Source organism: Bombina bombina, chromosome 2 (assembly GCF_027579735.1).
Source record: "Bombina bombina isolate aBomBom1 chromosome 2, aBomBom1.pri, whole genome shotgun sequence".
Classification (NCBI taxonomy): domain Eukaryota; kingdom Metazoa; phylum Chordata; class Amphibia; order Anura; family Bombinatoridae; genus Bombina; species Bombina bombina.
Genome location: NC_069500.1, coordinates 469714537 through 469740862, shown reverse-complemented (window position 1 = coordinate 469740862; position 26326 = coordinate 469714537). Strand labels below are relative to the sequence as shown.

General features: G+C 36.8%; 1 protein-coding gene across 8 annotated transcripts in view; it reads right to left on the bottom strand.

Annotated features, from left to right (window-relative positions):
* GIT2 (GIT ArfGAP 2) overlaps positions 1–18516 on the bottom strand; it is a 460714-nt gene extending 442198 nt beyond the window's left edge. For 5 of the 8 annotated variants that reach the window (XM_053702096.1, XM_053702097.1, XM_053702103.1 and 2 more), the window contains exon 1: positions 18291–18516. In XM_053702096.1, the coding sequence (XP_053558071.1) occupies positions 18291–18342 (52 nt within the window). In that variant the 5' untranslated portion in view covers positions 18343–18516. The remainder of the gene's footprint in view (positions 1–18290) is intronic. The other 3 variants (XM_053702099.1, XM_053702098.1, XM_053702101.1) reach the window with 2 other exon arrangements.
* Between the last annotated feature and the right edge of the window lie 7810 nt (positions 18517–26326).

Here is a 26326-nt window from a genome sequence, read left to right as displayed (position 1 = left end):
TGTCCTCTAAAGGGGTCTCAACCGTCAGAGACTCTTCTAGAGCATAAAACCAAATAGCCGCTGCAGTAGTAACTGGAACAATGCAGGCGGTTGGTTGTAAAAGGAAACCCTGATGAATAAACAATTTCTTTAGAAGACCCTCTAACTTCTTATCCATAGGGTCTTTGAAAGCACAACTGTCCTCAACAGGAATAGTTGTACGCTTAGCCAGGGTAGATATAGCTCCCTCCACCTTAGGGACAGTCTGCCAAGAGTCCCAAATGGTGTCTGATATGGGATACATTTTCTTGAAATTAGGAGGAGGAGAGAACGGTATACTCGGTCTGTCCCATTCCTGCTTTATAATCTCCGAAATTCTCTTAGGAACCGGAAAAACATCAGTGTAAGCGGGTACTTCTAGATATTTGTCCACTTTACACAATTTCTCTGGTGGTACCATAATAGGGTCACAGTCATCCAGAGTCGCTAAGACCTCCCGAAGTAACAGGCGGAGGTGTTCTAGCTTAAATTTAAAAGACATGATGTCCGAATCTGTCTGAGGTAACATACTTCCTGGGTCCGAAAGTTCTCCCTCAGACAAAAGTTCCCTGACCCCCAACTCAGATCCCTGTGAGGGTACATCGGAAATAGCCAACAAAGCATCAGAGGACTCAGTATTCACATTAATTCCTGTCCTACTGCGTTTACCCTGTAACACTGGTAACTTAGATAATACCTCTGTAAGGGTAGTTGACATAACTGCAGCCATATCCTGCAGAGTAAAAGAATCAGACGCATTTGAGGAACTCGGCGTCGCTTGTGTGGGGGGCGTTAATGGTTGTGACACTTGGGGAGAATTAGATGGCATATCCTGATTCTCTTCAGACTGAGAATCCTCCTTAGGCACACTTTCTTTACATAAAATATGCTTTTTACATTGTAAGGCCCTTTCAGTACAAGAGGTACACAAAGTAAGAGGGGGTTTCACAATGGCTTCTAAACACATAGAACAAGGAGTTTCCTCAAGTTTAGACATGTTAAACAGACTAGCAATAGCCACAATAGTCGTAAATCACTTCATTTATTGATTCAAAAACTTTTAGAAAAAAGCGTACTGCGCCTTTAAAAAATAAAAGTGCAACAACTTTTCTAAACTGCACAAAACGTTAAAAAAACGCTAAACGATTATATATAACAATTCAATTTGTCCAAAAAATTACGGCACCCTATAAGTAAAGGTGAAATTACCCTTTAAAGAGAATTTTTAAATCAAAAAATATATTTTAACAATGAAAATGGTCCCTGTCTCTGAAAATTGACTCTACAACAATCCGGTGACTGGAAAACAACTTTAGGCCCCACCAGAAATAATGCCTGCTGACTTCTTAGTGAAAGAAAACTGCGTGTCTGAGCGCGAAATAGGCCCCGCCCATCATGGACGTCGCATCAAAGTCTGCCTAACCACATGGGAAGCGGTTTGAAAAAATAAAGCCATGTGGTCCCCGGTAATTATAATCGTTTAACAACTAACTGTAGCCCTACTGACCTTAAATATAAAATATATTCATGTCAAGCTGCAAGTGTCAAGCCCCAATATAGATATGCAAACCGTAATAGCAATATGTATAAAACACAGGAATTTCAGTAACACCCTCAGTCATAAAGGTCTACTGCTTACCCCTTCCCTTGCAGGGAAAAATGTCAGCCAGTTCTGATATAACAAGTCTCCTCAGAAATAAAAGACTGAACATACCTCAATGCTGCTTGTAGCATGACACCGTTCTCCACACTGAAGATTTCTCTTGCACTACCTTCAGAAGTTCTGTGGGAACCAAAATGGATCTTAGTAACGTCTGCTAAGATCATCAACCTCAGGGCAGAAAAATTTCTTCATTTCTTAATCCATTTCTCCCTGAGGGAAATAGTACTCACCGGTACCATTTTAAAATAAAAAACTTCTTGATTGAAGAATCTAAAACTAACACCTCACTTTACCTCTTCCTATTACTAACACAGGCAAAGAGAATGCTGTGGTGCTCTTTGCCACTTCCTGTTAGCAGGAGGATAAATCCCACATCATAACTTGTAGAAGAAAAAGGAGGTGTTTCTATTCTTATTCATTCCTCAGTCAACTTTATACATGAATCCACAATTGCAGACGGAGAGGGAAGATACCTTATATTAAAGGGCCAACTGAATAACACATATATATCCTATGTAATAGTTATGCACCCAACGAAAATCAACATAATTTTTTTTTAATCATATTGCACATTTATTGACTCAATGTTCACAATCTAAGATTATATTAGCAAGTGACTTTAATATCCCCATGTCTATGCTGCAGGCTAGGAAGGGCAGACCTCTGTCGAATAAAGACTAAAGACGTAACCGTATGATTAGATAAATTCAAGATTCTCTGAGATACCATTCTCTGATCGACACCTGGGTCACTATAAATGGTAACAAACGACACTACATTTTAACATTTTATTCTTCAGCACATAATACCTATGTCAGACTTGACTATATCTATTCAAGTCAAATATTACAACCAACCAGTCCTCATTTCTTCCTCCATACACTCCTGTGTCTGGTCGAATCATTCCATGGTTTTGATCCAATTACGGGAGGGGGGGGGGGTTTGTGACTATCATAGATCTAGATCAGTGACACCACAATTCATAAAGACCCAGGGGCATATTCTAAAAACTCTTCAAAATCTTACCGAATATTGGAACATAAATGTAAATTCTACCAATAACCCACTTTATACTTGGGCGGCCCACAAATCAGTAATCAGAGGACTGCTCATTCAGGAAAAAAAAGTCTCCACATTAGGCAGTTTAGAAACCACATGACCCAGTTATATAAAGATATAGAGCAATTAGAGCGACAACACAGACTCGCCAGACAAGACTCCACTCTACATACATTACAGACAAAAAAAAAAAAAAAAAAAGCAATCTCTAGCTAAACTTTTGAACTCTTAAGCGAGTAGGGCCATAACAAAGCTAAAAGCACAATACTTCATTTACGCCAATAAGCCAGACAAATTTCTGGCCCACAAAATTAGAGAATGTTATAAAACCGTAAACATTCCACTTACTGAGAAAACAGATAAATCCCTAACTTATCACCCTCAAGCCATAGTAGACTTGTTTGCAGACTACTATGGCGAATTATATAATGGACAAAAAGTTGATCAAACTCCTGAAGTGGAGATACCCACAAGGGAATTTCTGGCGACCACTCCCTTAGAGAGGCTACCAGAGGAGAATTAAAAAAAAGTACTAAATGGCCCCATAACGAAATTAGAAGTAATTCTCGTTATCAAGGCTCTTAAACCAGGGAAGGCTGCAGGTCCAGATGGCTTCCCTGGCGAATATTATAAAACTATTTCAAAATAATCTTATAGCTCACTTGACCAAATTTTGTAATTATATCATGGATGGCCATTTGATCCCCTCTAAATTGCTACAGGCCAAAATTGTAGTTATACCCAAACCAGACAAGGACACTAGGAAATGTTCGAACTATCGTCCAATTTCCCTCATTAATCAAGACTTCAAAATCTTTACTAAAATTCTGGCCAACAGACTTAAAACATATATTGCGTGGCCTGATCCATATGGACCAGGTAGGTTTTATCAAAGATAGAGAAGCTCCAGACAACATCAGACGCATGGTAAATGTTATCCATTATTTGAGTGAATCAAAAACGCCTTCTCTGCTCCTCTCGGATGCAGAGAAGGCTTTGATAGAATAGATTGGCGTTACATGACGACGACTCTGAACCACAAGAACTTTGAGGGCCCCTTTGTTGATGCACTGCGAGCAATATATGCTTCCCCAACTGCACAGGTATCTTCAATTGGTTATAAGTCTAGTTTGTTTCCAATATTAAATGGAACGAGACAGGGATGCCTATTGTCTCCCCTATTATTCGCACTCTGTATTGAACCCCTGGCGGCTAGAATCAGATCTAATCCGGACATACTGGGTGTTAAGATAGGGAACGCGGAGTATAAACTAACTATTCGCGGATGATATTTTACTCACTATTACTAAACCGCTCTTGTCCCTTCCTAATTTATATGATGTACTAAATAAATTTTCTGCAATCTCAGGGTACCGAATTAATCTAGATAAATGTTAGATCCCCCCCCCAACAAAAAAGCTATTAGAAATCAAATTTGAATTACAACAAACTAAACAATCTATACAATATTTAGGAGTACAACTTACAACCCAGATTCAGCAATTGTACAAATTTAACTACACGCCACTTTATAAATCTATAAGAAAAGATCTCCAAAAGTGGAGAAGTTTAAATTTTTCTTGGCTGAGGCAGATATCCGTAGTCAAGATGAATATACTACCCCGTCTACTTTATCTCTTTAGGGCCCTTCCAATTAAAATTATATACCCTGACCTAGCAGCCATACAATCAGAATTATTAACATTTATTAGAGGTAAAAAAACAGCTAGAATATCTAATATAATTATGAAGAAACATAAAAGTATAGGGGGACTGGGAGTACCTAATTTAATTGACTATTACAGATCTGCAAGACTAGCTCAAGATGTTGTAATAGGTAAATCAAAACAGGAAGCCATCTGGATAAAACTAGAGATGGATTTCAGTGGCTGGGATACTCCTGATGCAATTATATGGGATGACAAATTCCCAACCCGTCAATTGGGGATATATGAAGCTCTTGTGACCGACCTTACCAGGTATGTTTGGTCTGAATTTGCATCGAAAAAAGGACTATGGCCAGCCAAGTCCACCTTAATGCCAATTAGATACCTACTGATAGAGGATTTTCGAAAAGATATAGGCAAATGGGAAAATAAAGGCCTGTATCGGGTAGCAGATCCTAATACAAAATAAAATAATGACACTCTCAAATCCAAGAAAAAGTATCCCCTATTAAAGTACATTGGTATACCTTCAATTGTCCTCTTACCTAAATAAATTCCTCAAGACAATTTCTAGTAAATCTAAAACCATGTTAGAAAACATTTGTGCCTCACAAACTAGACCAAAACAAATCATAAGCAGATTATATATAAAAAAGGAGATGAACAAAATAAATGTGTAAGCAAAAAATGCAAATGCATATATAGAGTGGTGGCAGATAAAAAATACTTTGACACAAAGTACTTTGACACAAATGTCCGGTGTGAAGAACCCTTCCAAAACCCTGTCCCAAAAACAGTGATCGTGAGACTGGATAGACTACAGTTATCAATGCTTATTACACTTATCTGTGCACCATTATGCCTCACCTTACAGGCCGGCACTATGCACAGGTAAAATGTAAGTACTTAAGGTCACGGCAGCTTATGTGACCTGCAGCTTTGTACCATTACCTCCTACTGACAGGCAAGGATAGTGTAAACAGCAAAAGTGAGCCACTCGTCAACAAGGACCACCCCCACTGTAGACTATCAACGCCTGAAAACAACGGTCATCTTGTCCAGATCGAGTCGGTTTGTAATTTTCCTTGATACAGCGTTCCTGGTGCAGCTCCTTACTGAATGCTGTTCCTATGTGCGATGAGGAGTCATGTGACCGGAGGAGGGGCCCAGACAAACAAACAAATCCGGAGCTAGTGTTTTCTGCCAGTTAGAAAAGATTTCATAAGGTGGAAGTGTATAAGCTGTCACGGCTTGGAAGAGAGTTTCAGCAGGACTTTTAGGAGCGGATCCCTGTAATCCACGAAAGTAGTATCAACAAAAAAAAGATGAAAAAGTCCAGCACAAGCCTCTAGTTAAAAGTCACTCAGCACTTTATTGATAAAAGTTAAAAACAAAAAGGAGGTAATGAAAATGAATCCATGTTATACAGCCAATAAACAGTCTGACCGGTTTCGGTCCAAGAGACCATAATCATAGACTTAAGCTAAATCATCTGTTCATACCTTATAAAGGAGAAAGCAGCATTTTCATAGGTTAAAAACAAAACAGCACTTTGGCTCGATAAATGCACACAATTAAAGTGGGACAAACCCAAAAATAACATTAATTGCTGGAGAAGAAAAGGGGGGGGGGGGGGGTTACAGTCTGTACATCAAATATAGCCTTACAAACACAGAATGAAATACATATCCAAGTAATAATTATAGATTTATAACACTATATATATCATCCTGAAAAATTCTAATTTAGACAGATATCTACTTAATTCAACTATAAACATAGGAAAACATATCTAGATATGCCCATAAGAAAACCACATAAATAAAAATAGAATGGCTAATCTAATTGTAACAGATTAAATAGATATCAAAACACTAAGCATATAAGCCATAGTGAATAGGAAAAACAATACCCACTGGAGGATGGGAACTAAATATGATAAGAATGTAAGACTGTCTTTAATGAATTTTATACGGGGTATAAAACCCATCGTATGCACCAATTGATAAACTTGGTTAGGGGCATATATAGATATGAATTAAGGGCACATTTGACAATGCTGTCCCCTAGATCCCAAAACCTTATTGTTAGCTACTCAAAAGGTAGCAGCCTATATCACTAATCAGTATCTATAACAACTAATGTTAACCCATCTTGGGTCCGATTTATCTCCCTGGATATAATCTACAAGCAAATGATGAAGCAGGTGGATACATGCATAGAAACCTACAACCCAACTAGGCTAAATATTTGTAACCTGATTATAATAATGGCAATTGTTAACATAATGTAAGAGGAACGAGAGTGAGTGAGAGTGTGTGTGAGAGTGTGAGAGTGTGAGAGTGTGAGAGAGAGAGACAGAGAGAGACAGAGAGAGACAGAGACAGAGACAGAGACAGAGACAGAGACAGAGACAGAGACAGAGACAGAGACAGAGACAGAGACAGAGACAGAGACAGAGACAGAGACAGAGACAGAGACAGAGACAGAGACAGAGACAGAGACAGAGACAGAGACAGAGACAGAGACAGAGACAGAGACAGAGACAGAGACAGAGACAGAGACAGAGACAGAGACAGAGACAGAGACAGAGACAGAGAGAGAGAGAGAGAGAGAGAGAGAGAGAGAGAGAGAGAGAGAGAGAGTGTGTGAGAGAGAGTGAGAGAGTGTGAGAGAGTGTGAGAGAGTGTGAGAGAGTGTGAGAGAGTGTGAGAGAGTGTGAGAGAGTGTGAGAGAGTGTGAGAGAGTGTGAGAGAGTGTGAGAGAGTGTGAGAGAGTGTGAGAGAGTGTGAGAGAGTGTGAGAGAGAGTGAGAGAGTGTGAGAGTGTGAGAGAGTGTGAGAGACAAGGCAAACAGTCTATCTCCATCCCTAGGTTTCCTGGGGATCTGTTCAATGGCATGACATTTAAAGCTAGTCACATCCTGATTGTAAACATCTAAGAAATGCCTTGAGAACGCGGAGCAAGGCCTCTCACCTGATATATATGACAAATGTTCCCTGACACGGGTCCCTACTCCCCTGGTAGTTCTACCTACACAGGATTTGGAACACACGGTACAATCTATCAGGTAGATAACAGATGCTCCTGAAGTTAATACACCCTTTGGTCTCAAAAGTGTCACCAGTGTTATAGGACCTGAATATTCTACAGATCTTAATATGGTCACAGGATGTACATGTACGTTTGCCGCATTTGTAAGTTCTGTTGTGGTGTAGTCACAAACTAGATTTTTCATCTTTAAGCATACTGGGGGAAAGTATGTTACCTAGGGATGCAGCCCGTTTAGCAACAAACATGCATCCTCCCTCTACCTTATCTCTCGGTTTGGTATCACTCATAAGTATAGGGAAGTTTTTCTCAACTATCTTACAAACCTCACTGTACTGGTTGGAATAGGAAGTAATACATTTTGGTTTCATATGTTTATCAGAGGACCTACCCATCTTACTCTTTATAACAGTTAACAGAGTGGTCCTATTCATTTTACTCACTTTCTTGTGGGCCTTTTCCACCAACCCTCCAGGGTAGCCCCTCTCCCTGAGCCTATTTTTTAGGTCACTACTCTCTTTTAAGAAAACAGCCTCTTGGGTACAATTACGTTGCACCCTCATGAATTGGCCCTTAGCAATACCACTGAACACATGTTTAGGGTGATTGCTTTTGGCGTGCAACAGGCTGTTGCCAGAAATTGGCTTTCTGTATAATGAGAACACAAACCTACTCTCATGGGGCAGACCTTTAAGAGAGATGTCCAAAAAAGGAGATGGCATCCCTGGACCACTCATAGGTGAATTGAATACCAACTTCATTAACATTGAGATCCTCAACGAAAATCCTTGCCTTTTCCTGATCAGCTGCCCAAATCATAAGCAGATCGTCAATGTACCAGATATATTTAACAATATATCCAGATGGACGGTACCACTACCTCCATAGACGTGGGCCCTCTCCCACCACCCCATGAAGGGGTTGGCGTAGGAGGGGCAAACTTATCCGCAATAGCAGACCCACGTCTCTGGAGGTAGTAGCGGCCTTGAAACATAAAGAAGTTGTGCTCCAAGAGAAATTTGGCAGAACGTACAATAAACTCCTTCATGCCTGCTGTAAGGTCAGTGAACAAATCCAAATAGAACTCTATAGCTTTCAGGCCATGTGTGTTTGGTATAGATGAGTACAGTGAAACAACATCAACTGTTAACCAACTGTACTCCTCTTTCCATACCACTATCTCCATCACACAAATGGCCTGAGTAGTATCCCTTATATAACTCGGTAACCTAGGGACCAATGGCTGCAGGAAGTGGTCTACCCATTGTAATAGTGAGTCCATCAGGGAGCCAATTCCTGCAACGATGGGTCTACCCCTGACAGTTGTACTCTTATGCACCTTTGGGAGGTGGTGGAAGATCTGTCTGTTACAATTAGATTAGCCATTCTATTTTTTATTTATGTGGTTTTCTTATGGGCATATCTAGATATGTTTTCCTATGTTTATAGTTGAATTAAGTAGATTTCTGCCTAAGTTAGATTTTTCGGGATGATTATATATAGTGTTATAAATCTATAATTATTACTTGGATATGTATATCATTCTGCGTTTATAAGGCTATATTTGAGTATGTACAGACTGTAACCCCCCCCCTTTTTTCTCCAGCAATTAATGCGTTATATTTGGGTTTGTCCCACTTTAATTGTGTGCATTTATCAAGCCAAAGTGCTGTTTTGTTTTTAACCTATCAAAATGCTGCCTTCTCCTTATAAAAAGGTATGAACAGATGATTTAGCTTAAGTCTATGATTATGGTCTCTTGGACCGAAACCGGTCAGAATGTTTTAGTGGCTCTATAACATGGATCCATTTTCATTACCTCCTTTTTGTTTTAAATTTAATCAATAAAGTGTAGAGTGACTTAACTAGAGGCTTGTGATAGACTTTTTCATCTTTTTTTGCAGATTATATATATAGCCACACAAAGTTTAGGAGATACACCCAAAAATTCAATAATGCTCAAATGGGAAACAGAATTAGAGTTTTCTACAGACAAAGAGACGTGGAAAAATGTTTTCATATCGGCCACTAGAGGCTTGATGAGTGCTAACTTAAGAGAGAATTCCCTAAAAATAATATTTAGATGGTATCCGACTCCTCTGAGAACATCACATATGATGCAAAATAAGTACAGACTGTGCTATAGGGGATATAATAAGATAGGTACTTACAAACACATGTGGTGGGAATGTGGGGAAATTCAAACAATTTAGAGATCACTTTCTTCCATGATCAGCTTCTTATTAGATGAGCAAATACAACTCCCTATCATGGAAGCGCTACTCCATGAACGTATCAGGGAGTTGAACAGACCCATCAACACTTTTATCAAAATTTTGTACACTGTAACAAGAACATGTTTAGCAAAATACTGGAAGGTGGGTCCCCCTTCATGGAGTGAAATAAAGAATAACATCGAACACACACATACAATGTATGAAGCAGCGGTCTGGTCATTGGGTAAAAAAAGAGGCCAATGACGAGGTGTGGTTTTATTGGAATCTTAGGAATGGTTCGAGCTACTCTAGATAGACTCGTAGATAACAATTAGTAGATATATGACACTTACGAGTTAAGGTATAGATTGGGAGCGCCCAAGGTAATCTTTATAATGATTCATAAATTCAATTCAGTCTTTGGCATCCAAGTTTTGCTTAGTTTTATTTTATAATTGTTACTATTCCGTTATCTGGTTTCCCCCACCCCTTATGTGATTTCAAGAAGTCATTCATTTTCATATGGACTGTGATAACCTGGATACTAATTTTGTTTGATATAGAGAGACAAACGCCAACGTCAAACAGTGTCTGGACATTACGCACTAAGGGCTCATTATGGGCATTGAAGAAAGTATAGGAGGTCTTTGAGACATGATGATTTATGTAAAGAGAGACACTGACAACAATTTGTGTAAAGCGCTGTACATTCTGATATTTATGTTCATTTGTAAACAATGACTGGCCATGTTGTATAAAAAAACAAAATGTTTTAATAAAAATGATTTAAACATAAACAAAGGCAGTTAAAGGGACATGAAAACCACATTTTTTTCCTTTCATGATTCAGATAGAATACAATTTTAAAAAACATCCCAAATTACGTCTATTATCTAATTTGCTTTATTCTTCTTTAGATACCCTTTGTTGAAGAAATAGCAATATACATAGGTGAGTCAATGGCATGAGGCACCAATGTGCAGCCACCAATCAGCAGCTACTGGGCCTATTTAGATATGCTTTTCAACAAAGTATATCAAGAAAATTAACTAAAATTAGATAATAGAAGAACTTGGAAAGTTGTTTAAAATTGCATGCTCTTTCTAAATCATGAAAGAAAAAAAAATTGTAGGTTTCATGTCCCTTTAATACCCATATGCCAAATCACTTAAGAGTGACGCAGCATAGCTGTAAAAAGCTGATAATCACTTGAACATCTATATGCAAAAAAGGAATATATTTTACCTCAAAATGTATTCAGCACACAATAATAAAAGCTCTGTGAACAGTTATCCTTCAGCTACTGTCAGTGATATGTTGGAAGAAAAAAAAAAAAAAAAAACAGCCAATCACCTTCATCAGTGCTGATGGCATACTATGATCTCACAAGATTTCATAGTAAACTTCCATAACTCTTCACTACCTGGACTTTCTGAGAAAAACTTGACCAAAATACTGGAGAATTTTTAGCATTTTTGCTATCACTCCCTTTAAACATAAATAGAGCCTTGGGTTTTTTTGTTTTTTTTTATTTATTTTTATTTACTTGTCATATATATATATTTTTTTATGTAGACAACCCAATGTATTGATATAGGCCCATTTTGGTATATTTCATGCCACCATTTCCCCACCAAATGCGATCATATAAAAAAAAAAAAAACATTGAAATTATTTACATACTGCTTGTAAAATCATGACACAAATGGTTGTAAAAGCTTCTCTGGAATCCCCTTTGTTCAGAAATAACAGAAATAGATGGCTTTACAAACAATTGCCCTTGCTTTTTACAGCTATACTGCATAACTTTAAAGTGCTTCAACATTTTCAAATCATGTCCCTCAAAACCAATACAGCAATAAAAGTTATGTCCCAATAAAGCTCACACAGTTCTATTGGTAGAGAGTAACACACCTCTGTGTGCCTGACAAGAAAACACTAGTTATATCATAAAATCATAACAGAAACAATAATAATACGGGGGGTGAAAAATACCAAATAGACATCCTAGAATGTCATTTTTGCACCTATCTTTTTAAATCATTCTACAACCCTTAAAGATCAATAATAATGGGGAAAATAAACTAAACATTGCATCACTGCTTAAAGGGACATTATACACTTGATTTTTCTTTGCATAAATATTTTGTAGATGATCCATTTATATAGTCTATACAGCTTTTTTAAAAAAAAAAAATTATAGTTTTGCTTATTTTTAAACAACATTACGCTGATTTTCAGACTCCTAACCAAGCCCAAAGTTTTAACAGTATACTGATGTATACCTACTCCAGCTTTCTCCTGTTTGTGTAGAGTATTTTCATATGCAGAGGAAGGGGGAGGGAGGAGTGTCTTTTCTTTTTGGTATATAACCACTTTCAGTGGGTGTTCCAGCTAACCTTTTCAACAGTGCTAAACTGGGAGCTTCTAAGTACGTTTTTAAAAAGGTTTTATAATGGATTTTTATATCAGTATCTGTGCATGTTATTCTTTATAGTAGTGTCTGTTACATGCAGTTATATGAAAATTTGTGTATGCTGTCCTTTTAAAGGAATAGGCTAGTCAAAATTAATGATTTGTGATTCGGATAGAGCATGCAATTTTAAGAAACTTTCTAATTTACTCCTATTATCAATTTTTATTCGTTCTCTTGATATATTTATTTGAAACAGCAAGAATGTAAGCATAGGAGCCAGCCCATTTTTGGTTCAGCACATGAGTAGCGCTTTTAGGTGCTGAACCAAATATGGGCCGGCTCCAAAGCTTACATTTAAATAAATATACCAAGAGAAGGAAGAAAAATTGATAACAGGAGTAAATTAAAAAGTTGCTTAAAATTGCATGCTCTGTCCGAATCATGAAAGAAAAAAATTTGTGTTTAGTATCCCTTTAATTATTTTGGCTTTTACTGAATCTCCGATGTATATCTTGAGAGATAAGCAAAGAATGAGAGTGGTTTTAAACAAAAAAACTAAATACACCCAGCTACATTTTGTGGTACAAAACTTCTGCAATTCTTTTCCGGTCTTAACAAATAATAAACTGCATGCACCATACTTAAATGAAGTGAATATATAAAACGTGAAGATTTTTTTTTATATATATATTTACAACATTACAATCTGCATTGTTTTCACACTATTTTATGGCTGTTACAGTTCCTGCTGAACTCAAAACAATCCAAAAATGGGCATATTTTTTTTCTAAAGCTGTCAAGCCACTAAAAATGCTAAGAAGCTTCTCTAAAACAGGAAGACAGGATGTTGCTATTTGAGAAAGATTTCTGGTGTAAGTTAAGCAAAAATATTTACACGCATCCTTTAGTCAGCAGTGACTGCATAGCATTTGTAATCTGATGATTATTAGCTATCAAGGAAAGCTGGCTCCCCAAGTAAATACAGTAAATTTACATGTCCCTTCAGCTGACAAATATCAGTAACAACATTTTTTAAAAGGTACACATAAGTGTTTAGCAAAGAAAACACGCCCAGCCCTACAGGTAGTACAAGTACACTGAAAGAAACTATTTCATTTGTAAATTCTTAACGCCATAGGATTTTGGCTAGATATAGAGGCAGATTTATTATTGTCCGGACAGAATGAACCTGTATGCCCAAGATGGCAACTTGCGGATAGCATTCTCTGCCAATATTTATTGTTGCACAAATGGATGCTTATGCAATGCTGCCCCTTGCTCTCACGCAACCAATAGGACAAAAGTAGGATTTGCCAATCTACCTGGTTAGATCAGTCCACAGTGATTTTAATTTGATACCTCTTAGATGAATCTAGCCCATAGTCTTCTAAAAGACATTGTTTTTCAGTAACTGTATTTATGAATGTGAACAAAATATATATACAAATAAAGATATTCATAATTAACATGTAATGATAATGGGCAAATAAACACACACACTCTCAATCAGTGTTTACCCCAGGAGTATTTTTAGAGGGTGCATCACCCAGCTGATTTTCCTGACTACCCAGTTAAAATTTGCCAGTATTACAAATGTTCAATTTTTATTGCACAAATTATTATTAAATAAATGTATGTTAAATTATGCAATTGATTTGTACTTTGGATAGCTGAAAATGTTATAATATAAAATATAAGACTGCTCCCTGGCTAATTTAGAAAATTTAGACTGTCTAAAAAAGTAAAGAAAAAAGCATTATTTTTTTTATCAATTCATTAAATTATTAGGATTATTTACTTGGTTATTGCAAAAAAATGTATTAAAGGGACACTGAACCCAAATTTATTCTTTTGGGATTCAGATAGAGCATGCAATTTTAAACAACCTTCTAATTTACTCCTATCATCAATTTTTATTTGTTCTCTTGCTATCTTTATTTGAAAAAGAAGGCATTTAAGGTTTTTTTGGGGTTCAGAACTCTGGACAGCACTTTTTGATTGGTGGATGAATTTATCCACCAATCAGCAAGGACAACCCAGGTTGTTCACCAAAAATGGGCTGGCATCTAAACTTACATTTTTGTATTTCAAATAAAAATACCAAGAGAATGAAGAAAATTTGATAATAGGAGTAAATTAGAAAGTTGCTTAAAATGTCATGCTCTATCAGAATCATGAAAGAAAAAATTTGGGTACAGTGTCCCTTTAACTGCAATACTAATATATTCCTAAACTAAGTAACAGGGTGGTGTTTTACAAAATGCAGGTTATATGAATTATTTTAAATAATGTTAAACTTGCAAAAGCATCCTGTCCTAATTAGAATGTATGTCTTTCATGGATGAATAATCCCTTGATATACTAGCTGTCAAAAGATTTTCTTCTGCTGTCTGATATTTAACAAATACCATAGATAGTGCAACTTGTTTCCAGACCTAACCACATATATATTGATATGTAAACATTACATTTCACATTCATGGAAAATCTGGAGATTATTTTAGAAAGAGACTGATGAGCAAGTTTTACCCTAAAGCTAAAGAACAGATTAAAAAAAAAAAAAAATGTTGATTTATTCACACTATCAAGAGAACACGCAAGATTTCTGAAGATTACTTGAAATAGTTATCAACCATCTCTCAAATATAAAACATCCTGCAACATGTATCCATTTTAGTAAATATACATACTTGGCCAGAATAACAACATTGTGGGTCTGTACATGTTTTAAAACTGATAAGTTAATGGGACATTGACCTCAAAATCGAATTCCCCAAAGTGCAAGTGGAGCGCAATAATTTTAATTAACGGTAAATGAGAGGCTTCCAGCGTCAGCTTGATTAATATATGTGCCATAATCACCTTGTACACATTAATAATTTGTGTATTTTTTAATTTACTTTTAAAAACATCTATTGGTTTCATCATACCGTTGTTTGGTAGTCTCCCTGCCCCCTCCCTTTTGTGAAGTGTAGTTTAGTATAGAGAGGTCCCACCAGCTCTATACGTTGTAACTAGTGTGCGCATATTGCCCCTCAGCAATGAACTAGCAAGCACAGATCCACGTAAACAGTGAATCAGAACATGAGATGGGGACTCAAGAATATGTAAGCTACTAAGCTTATTAAAACTAATATGTAGTTTAAATAAAATTATGTCTGTACATATTTAATATTAGTCTTACATTATATTTACACTAATACATTATACTTTACCATCACTTTAAGGAGGTATGGAGCGTAAACATTGCTAGAGTGCAAACCATGCAGTTTGCGTTTTTGCACTGGTATTAGAAGACAATGGCCAATTATATTGTAAACACTGTAGTTTAATGTGCGTTACAATATTCCTGTTCCAAAAATTCCACTCAAGTAGTGGCGTTTTTGGTCAAGTTCAATATACCTACAGCAGCAAAAGCGCTAAATGCAAAAGTGATATTTCAGATTAAGAGCAACCACAACACTAAACAAAATATTTGAAATAGAAGGGCATTGAGTGTATTACTACTGCTTCCCATTGAAAGTATAGGGCATTATATTTAAGTAACGGAAGGAATTAAAAGCACTTTGGTAAAACGTGGCATTGGTTAAAGGAACAGTCTACACCAGAATTTGTATTGTTTAAAAAGATAGATAATCCATTTATTACCCATTCCCCAGTTTTGCATAACCAACAGTTATATTAAAGTGAATGTAAATTTTGATGCGAAAGTGCCCGTTTTTTAAAAATTCGATCAAAAACAGGGGCACTTTAATTCATCAAATTTACATTTCACTCCTGTTGTGAAAAAATACTTACCTTTTAATCTTGACAGCCGATCCAGCTTCCCCCAGTCGTCACAAGCCATTTCTGACGTCAAAAATGATGGATAGGTCATCCTCCAATCACGGCTCCCCCCCCCCCCCCCCGGGGAATCAGTGTCTGATTCAACACAGTGATTGGAGGAAGCCAGATTCCTCATTTTAGACCCAGGAAGAGGTTTTGCGACGGGTGGAGGAAACTGGATCGGCTGTCAAGATTAAAAGGTAAGTATTTTTTCACAACATGAGTGAAATGTAAATTTTGATGAATTTTAAAGTGCGCCTTTTTTTAATCTAATTTTTAAAAACTGGGCACTTCAACATCAAAATTTACATTCACTTTAATATATGTTTTACCTCTGTGATTACATTGAATCTAAGCCTCTGCAGACTGCCCCCTTATTTCAGTTCTTTTGACAGACTTGCATTTTAGCCAATCAGTGCTGACCCCAAAGTAACTCCAATATAATGAGCACAATTGTATCTATACTGCACACATGAACTAATGCCCTCTAGTTGTGAAAAAATGTCAAAATGCAATCAGCTAAGAGGCGGACTTCAAGGGCTAAGAAATTAGCATATGATAAAAAGTACATTGGAAAGTTGTTTAAAACTGCATGCCCTATCTTAATCATGAAAGTTTATTTTTTACTAGACTGTCCCTTTAAAATTAATTTAAATCAAAAGCTTCAAGTACCCGATCATACATTATGGTTTGCTTAATGGGATAATGAACACAAATTTTTTCTTTCATGATTCAGATAGAGCATGCAATTTTAAGCAACTTTCCAATTTACTCCTATTATCAATTTTTATTTGTTCTCTTGCTATCTTTATTTGAAAAAGAAGGCATCTAAGCTTTTTTTGGGGTTCAGAACTCTGGACAGCAGTTTTTTATTGGTGGATGAATTTATCCACCAATCAGCAAGGACAAACCAGGTTGTTCACCAAAAATGGGTCGGCATCTAAACTTACATTCTTGCATTTCAAATAAAGATAACAAGAGAATGAAGACAATTTGATAATAGGAGTATATTAGAAAGTTGCTTAAAATGTCATGCTCCATCTGAATCACGAAAGAAAAAAATTTGGGTTCAGTGTCCCTTTAAGAATGAGCGCAAAATTAGATAGCACCCATTATCTATTTTGCTCAACTTGTAATCTAATTCTAGTGGGAAAACTTTGCAATGCATTTTCATTATTTATTTTGTCTACTTTTGCTGGACTTTTAATCTGAAAACTGTACTTTTTCCACTCCACCATACAGGCAGTAGTGTATTTTGTAGAATTCAGAAATCTTAACCTGTAGCATGCTATATACAGTGATTGAATATGTGCAGTAGCTCATTGATATATTTCCTTAATTAAGCAAAGGAGCTAACGTAAACACCACACAGGGTATGTCCAGGACAGCAAACCAATTTATGTTTTAAATGGTCTTCATACATTTAGAATGCATGCAGATATTTACAGTTATTAAGAATGACGCAAAAGATTATAAAGCTTATGTTTGATCCAAACATTGCTGTTATTGTGTATATGAGGATAACACCTTATAAACACTTGGGCTCATTTTAAATTAAATAATAAACCTAATACTTCCTGTGATCTCATTCCTCTCAAAAGTTTGAACTGATTTAGCCATTTCAAAATACTTCTCATGGATGTTTGCCTTTACATACATGGTTTAATGACTCAGGACACAAATTATTTGGATTGTATTTATCCTATATCTCAATTTCATTCTAAGACTTTCTTTTATTTTGTTGATAGACTATTCCATCAATCTTGTCGCTACTAGCAGAGAGACTACAGTAGCCGATTTTCCCGCAGCCTCTGAAATTGTTTCTCCTAATATTTGATGACCACCCTGAAGTTTCTGAAACTTGAAAGTGTCTGCAAAACTCAGGGCAAATGCCAGAATGCCACCAAAGTTACAGCCTGTTTGATCAGAATCAGAAATGTGACAGGAAAAAAAAAGTAATGTACAACAATGTAAAGCATCTGTCCACAGCAGCTCATACACAAAAATATATATATGGCACTGGGAGTATGGGGCCTACCTAAACATAGCATCATCCCTAATAGGAAACACAGCACAGGCAGCAACTGTCTCTCTAGCAGGGGTCCTTCCACAGTGACATCAGGTCATTTAACCCATTGTTTGCCAGAGAGGGATGCAGCGTAATTTCTTACTGGCAGCCAGGAAGCGTCATAATGATGTACACAAAAACCACAATTATCACATGGAGCAAATCCCACCATATGTCAGCAGCCCAAGCTATCAACTCACAAGCCTCTCTTCATAAAATAGGCCGCTCCAGCAAAGCAGGAGTTAAAGCTTCCCCTCAGTTATAAGCCCGTCCGCCCGCCCCCCGGATGACAGCCGCCGGTATCTTACCCTGCACGCTGCAATCTGCGCACAACTCCGGGGTTCGGACTCGCTTAGACATGGCGAGGCAAGATGGGTGGCTCAAGAGGACGGTACTAAGGACAACAGACCGAAAACTAGGAAAGCCCCGAGCACAAAGCGGGGCGGTGAAAGGGGGGATGGTGCGGAACACACCGCTGAGCGTAGCTACCCTGCCAGCACTGTCTAGCGCAAACTGAGTGACTGGCTGACAAGCCACACCCACCACCGAGGAGAACACGCCCCCTCACCTCTGTGCCAGCTGTGCTCGTGCACTGAATTCAGTCAGTCACTAATAGCGAATACACGCGCATAAGCCATCTGTCCTTGACTGATGGGGTTAGAGTTTTGGTACCTCAGGCATAAAACGAATATAAAATAATAGACTAATATAAAACTTACATAAACAATAATATAGGATTTTTGAGCCGACATGGATACATTGGAACCATTTACTTATACAAATTTTAACACCCCTGTCCCCAATCATTAGCGTAGGCGATTGTTTCCATTTGTGATACAGTTTTTAAATCAAGGCTTTATAATAAACTTCATATGGCCAACATATTAGCAAAGTCAATTATTTGTGACTGGAGGTATTTTAAATATAAAAAAAACACATATTGTTTTAGAATTATGACGATTCAATTCTACGGAAATTCATGCTTGTGTTATTTCGATCATTGTAAGTCAAAATAAAACTTTTATGGTTTACATAACATAGAACATGCAATTTTAAACAAGTTTCCAATTTACTTCCATTATCACATTTGCTTTGTTCTCTTTGTATCCTTTAAAGTAAGTCTAGGTAGGCTTATATGGGCTCAGGAGTGTGCACATGTCTTTAGTACTCTATAGCAGAAGTGATTGCAACAAATTCTAACACTGCTATATACAATGTTGCAAAATACTGCTGCCATAGAGTACTAAAGACGTGCACACTCCTGAGCCCATATGAGCCTTTCTAAGTTTACTCTTTAACAAAGGATACCAAAAGAACAAAGCAAAGTTGATATAAGAAGAAAATTGGAAAGTTGTTTAAAATTACTCGCTCAAACTGAATATTGAAAGTTTAATTTTGACTTTACTGTCCCTTTAAAACTGTTTTAAAACATGTGTACAGGTGGCCCTCGTTTTACAACGGTTCAATTTACACCGTTTCAGAATAACAACATTTTTTTCCAGTCATGTGACTGCTATTGAAAAGCATTGAGAAGCAGTGCATTTATTAAAATAGCCAGTAGGCAGCAAAGCCAAGCAAGCTGAAATTAATCAGTTTAACCAGACCTGAGCTATTGGGCAGATTTCAAAGGAACAAGATCTTCCTGTCTATAAATCAGTCCAGATTGGAATGCATATAAAGAACTGTTTTCAGAATAATGCAAGTGAAGTCTGTGTTGTGTGATTATTTTATTAGGTTTATAATGCTGTTTAGCATTTAAAGTCTTCATTTCAAAGCTTTAAAAATAATGTATTAGGTGTTACTTATGACAATTTTGAGAGGGGCCTGGAACCTATCTCCCTCACTTCCCATTGACTTATATTATAAACTGGGTTTCAATTTACAACGGTTTCAATTTACAACCATTCCTTCTGGAACCTAACCCCGGCGTAAACTGAGGGCTACCTGTACTTGGCAAGTGTTTTCTTATTTGTCTTAGTACATGTAACCCCCAAATTATATAAATGTTTTTATTAATTTTTGTGTGTGTGTATATATATATATATATATATATATATATATATATATTACATATTTGCACTAGGGTTGCCACCTTTCTTGAAAATACCGACCATGCTCATTAGCATATATGTGCATACACAGTTATACAGCATAACTCAGAAACTAAAGCTGCTAAAACTGACTTTAAAAATTATTGTTTATTGATAATTATATTCCAACACACTTGATTTAAGTTTTACCTTAATATGACCTTTATATCTATATTATATATCTGTCTTTATTTTATACCCTAACAGTCCCATGCAAACCTACCCACTGTAATCAGGGGTTGAGAGGATGAAAAGGTCCAATGCACATCCTGTATTTAGTTTATGACAAAGTGATTATGGTATCCAAAGGTGTAATATATAGTGTTATTCTTTATATTGGACACCCACTGAATGTTGTGACAGGGGGCACGGTATACATGGAGAGGAGAAAAGGGGGGGGGGGGGCAAGGGGCCGCACAGATCTAGCTTGCCCATGGCCCCACAAATGCTAAGGGTTTGTGGAACCATCTTGAACTGAATTGTACATTATGGCATGGTGCATTACCCTACAAGTAGCACATTAAAGTTCGGTAGACTATGGCCATTAAAGGAATATAAATGGTCATCAACAAAACTCAGGTAGGCTGTGGCATTTATATGATGGTTGGTTTTAAGAGCCATATTGTGTGCCAAAAAAGTATTCACACACCTTTACACTACCAGTCTGAACTGTTGTCATAAAACAGGATGACTCTATGAATTAATGTGGATTATGTCAAATTCTGACCTTATCACCCACATGTTCCATCAGACCAGGCAAAGATTTTCCAAACTTTTACTGTTCAGTTTTGCAGAGCCTTTGACCACTGTAATATCAGTTTTCTGTTTTTTTAGGACACACATATAGTTTACATGGAAATATGTTTGCAATTGCACAATGGGACAAGGTGTCATCAAAAACACACCAGGTTTTCCAGTTAACATTTTGTATGTTATACTCTTTTATATATTATTTCATTCATCGGTTATTTAATCAGTTTAAATCAAAAGTTAAAATAAAGTCTACACCATATAGTATCACCAGGGCTCAAATCTACTAGCCAGGCCAAAATTTTACTCACCACTTCTGACCCTGTCCACATCACATCCACTACTCCACCCCCTCTTTGCATATGTTTAGCCATTGTGAAACATTATTGTGCAGTCATTTTTAATATTTTTTTATATCATAGCTTAAAAAAATAAATAATGCTACATACAGTAATAGATTAACACAAATGAGTGCATAGCAGTTAGCAACATCAAACTGGTGGTTCTGGGTAAGACAACAGCTGGATAGAAATAGGAAGCTGTTGAAGTGAGAGAGTGGAGAAAGAGAGTGCTGAAGTCATGGAAGGTCATAGCAGACCTGGAGATTTTCTTTTAATAATGATCATCTCTCCCTTTTCTCTCTTAACTCTTTCTCCCCTGCCTCCTCTCTTTATTCTCTCTTTTTACCCTCTCCCTTATCTCTCAGGCCATATGTTCTCTTTACACTCTTCCTTTCCCATCTTTTTACTTTCTTTTTTCTCTCCAATCTCTCTTAAAGCTCTTTTCTTCTCCACTTTCACTTTTACTCTCCAATCTCTCTTTCTCTCTACCCCATTTACCCTCTCAGAAGTAACAGTCCAAACACTAGTGGTGCTCCTACAGCCTTAGAGGAATAACATATCCTTGCCCTATCTAGGATATATAATATCCCTTCAGATAATATGTTTAGCACATATTCCAAATGTGTTTGTCAATGCTGCAATAGGAGTGTACATTTTTTCACTCACTAATTTTTCTCGCCACCATTACATTTCCACTCGCCAATGGCTAGTAAAGAGTGGAAATTTTGAGCCCTGGTCTACACTATATAGTAAGGAAACACTGCTTTGGTGACAATGGTTTTAACAAAATTACAGAAATTAAACAATATGGCACTAATTGGCATATTAAAAGAATTTAACTCTGCTATTGACAACTGGTTAAATGAGTAACAATTTCAGTTAAAGGGGTAGAAAAATTATCCAGGTTCCTGGCAAAGCACCAGCACTGAGTTTATGCAGAATGGTGATAATTATGGTTAGCACTGCAGTAGGTAAAAGAGTAGACATATGCGATTCGATTCAGTCCGAATCGAAATTCGGCCGAATTTGCCGAATTCGGAGATTCGGATCGATTCGAATTTCCGAATTGCAGTTGTGTTGAATCTACAGAATAAATCTGAATCAATTTGAATTTATTCGGTAGATTCGGATGGCCGTGTATTACACTAGCATTGTACAGTATATTAGGTGTTGTCACTCTGCTATGGGTTAAACCTAATATACAGTACATAATACTAGTGTAATACACAGCACATCCCACCTAACATTTACCGAAATTCTGAATTTTTATGAATCGAACCGAATCCAGCCAAATTTTTTTCGAATCCGAATGAATCCGAAACAAATTCAATAGATTTTTTTCCGAATTCGAATAGATCCTAACAGAAATTCGAATCGTTCCGAACCGAAACAAATTTTTCGAAGCTGCACAAGTCTATAAGAGAGTAACAGAGGGTAAAATCCCCACTATATATAGGTAAATCACTGTGTTGGCAGAGATACAAAAAGGCCAATGCCGTCTTATGGTATGGAATGTACAAATTATACTTTATATGTCTATGCAAACAAATTATCGGCTAGATTACGATTGCGGTATTAACTTGCACGTTATTGTCACCGCTCACTTACCTACAGCGCTGGTATTACAGGTTTTTATAAACCCGGCGTTAAAAGGCAAGAAGTGAGCGTAGAGCAAAATTGCACTCCATACTGCACTCCGATACCAGCGCTGCTTAAGTCAGCGGTGAGCTGGTTGTACGTGCTTGTGCACGATTTCCCCATAGGGAGAGCTGGCTGAGAAAAAGTCTAACACCTGCAAAAAAGCAGCGTAAAGCTCCGTAACGCAGCCACATTGATTCCTATGGGGTAACTAAATTTATGTTTACACCTAACACCCTAACATGAACCCTGAGTCTAAACACCCATAATTTTACACTTATTAACCCCTAAATCGCCGCACTCCTGCCTAGCAAACACTGGTTAAATATTATTAACCGCTAATCTGCTGCCACCTACCTACATTTATTAACCCCTAATCTGCCGCCCCCAACGTCGCCGCCACTATACTAAATTTATTAACCTCTAAACCTAAGTCTAACCCTAACACCCCCTAACTTAAATATCATTGAATTAAATCTAAATCAAACCTACTATTAATAACTAAATAATTCCTATTTAAAACTAAATACTTACCTGTAAAATAAACCCTAAGCTAGCTACAATATAACTAATAGTTACATTGTAGCTAGCTTAGGGTTTATTTTTATTTTACAGGCAAGTTTGTATTTATTTTAACTAGGTAGAATAGTTACTAAATAGTTATTAACTATGTAATAACTACCTAGCTAAAATAAATACAAATTTACGTGTAAAATAAAACCTAATCTAAGTTACACTAACACCTAACACTACACTACAATTAAATAAATTACCTAAATTAAATACAATTAAATAAATTAAATACAATTACCTAAATTACAAAAAAAAAACTAAATTACACAAAATAAAAAAATTACAAGATATTTAAACTAATTACACCTAATCTAATAGTCCTATCAAAATAAAAAAGCCCCCCAAAATAATAAAAAAAAACCTAGCCTAAACTAAACTACCAATAGCCCTTAAAAGGGCCTTTTGCGGGGCATTGCCCCAAAGAAAACAGCTCTTTTACCTGAAAATAAAATACAAATACCCCCCCCCAACAGTAAAACCCACCCCCCACACAACCAAACCCCCCAAATAAAACCCTAACTAAAAAAACCTAAGCTCCCCATTGCCCTGAAAAGGGCATTTGGATGGGCATTGCCCTTAAAAGGGCATTTAGCTCTATTGCACCAAACACAAACATAAAATAAAAAAATATGCACCAAACACAACATAAGTACAGTGTTACACTAATATATACACAACATAAGTATAGTGTTACACTAATATATACAGTTTCTGATATAAAAAAATAAAATCATATATTATTAAGCTGGACAGATAGCTCAGTGTGCTAATGCACTGTTGCAGAGATCTGTGGCAACCTGAGGGTTGTAGGTTTGATCCAGGCGAGGTACACTCAGTCTTTCATCCTTCTAAGGTCGGTAAAATGAGTACTGTTGGATAATAATAACACCTGTTATCAGCGCTGTGAGTCAGTTAAGTCTGTGGTTGTGTGCTATACAAGTATCCATTATTATTATCACTAAAAAAAAATGTATAAGCTTTTAAAGGTATATGATATATGACAAGGCGTTTGACTGGAAAGGGCTATAATGAGTATATATATATATATATATATATATATATATATATATATATATATATATATATATACAGTCATGGCCAAAAATATTGGCACCCCTGCATTTCTGTCAGATAATGCACCACTTCGCCCTGAAAATTGTTGCAATTAGGCATTCTCATTTTTATTTATTTTGTTTGTATTGTTATGACACAAAAAAGTGGAGAAACCCCCCCCCCCAATTCTGACACATTCCATGCAAAACTCCAAAAATGGACTGGACAAAATTATTGTAACCTTCTCAAAATTGTAAGAAATAATTGCATTCCAAGTTTGTGATGCTCCTGTAATTTTATTAAACTCACCTGTATCAATTAACAGGTGCTGTCAATATAGAAATAACACCGGCAACCAGTTAAAATGTACTCAACCTCTCTGTTGTGTGTCTCTGTGTGCCACACTGAGCATGAAGAAGAGAAAGAGCAGCAAAGAATTGTCTGAGGTTTTGAGAACAGAAATTGTGGAAAGGCATGGACAATCTCAAGGTTACAAGTCTATCTCCAGAGATCTTAATGTTCCTGTGTCCACCGTGTGCAACATTGTCAAGAAGTTTACAGCCCATTGCACTGTAGCTAATTTATATTATTATAACCTTGGTGCCTAAATAATCTAGATTTTATTAAAGACAGGAGGCGAATATTTTGCATTTATCTTTACTAACTTCCAAAACAGCAGCAAAGAACAATTAACATAAGAACAAAAAAACAAAACAGCCAATCAGCAAAGAGCAGACAATATAACCAACACATAACAGAGAATAACTTCCTCTTTTCGCTGCCGAACAGAAGAAGAAAAGTCCACAAAGGAAAACACTTCAAAGGAGATTGGACATAAAGGATCCACCAAAGAACTCTCTAGCAATTGAGATGAAAAAACAAGCTGTGCCATCTCGTAAGGTCAACGGTCCTTTAAGATGAAAGCAAAACAAAAGAGAGAGGTAACACTGCTACCAATAAGAAAGACAAACTAAGAGAAATAAAGGTTAACATAGTCATACAAATAACTTACAATCTATATATATATATATATATATATATATATATACACAGTATATATATATATATATATATATATAATATTTTTTATTTTATTTTTTCTGGGAGGGAAGAGGAGGGAAAATATTCGTCTTCCTGTCTAATAAAATCTAGATTTGGAGGGCGTGTCCGAACAGCGATCTGGAATGGTCACACTTTCCAGAGCTCCTGTGGAACACTCTACAATCTGACGGTTATTTGAGGGATCTTACAGCACAACAACGACACCTGCAACCTACGTTGCTATACAGCTCAGTAGAGCCATATCTCCTTAAAAACCTAGCTGTATTCTTGAAACTAGAGTTTGGCATCGGACAATAGAGGCCTAGAGTGGTGGCTCATACATAGGCAGCGCCACCCCCCTCGGGTCACCGAGGGTCTTTACCCACATTGATCTCAATATCACCCTTGTTCTGCTATTCCTACATTCGCTTCACATGAAACAAGGCTCTTAAGTCGCACCATAAAAGGGGAAAAAACAAAGCAGTGAACAACTTGTAACTATATAACTCTGGTAGAAAATGGCGGCCATAGAGGACGAGACATCCTCAATCTATCTCAACACGCAGTATGTGAAATTGGAAAGACTCATGAAGTCAATATATGAGAGAGCACCATTTGACAATTTGATGCATAAACTGTGCACAAAAAGAACATCGCAGACAACCGCTGAGGAAGCATTTGAAAAGGCCACTCAGAATGGTGCCAAAACACCTGAACATAAGGCAACAAAATTAAACCTACGGTAGAGGCTCACATCATCCACACTGGATATCCTGCGGATCAATGATCTATATCATATCGGGGAGACCCCACCAAGCCCACCCAAACTACTGGGAAACAAATCCCGCTTTTACATCA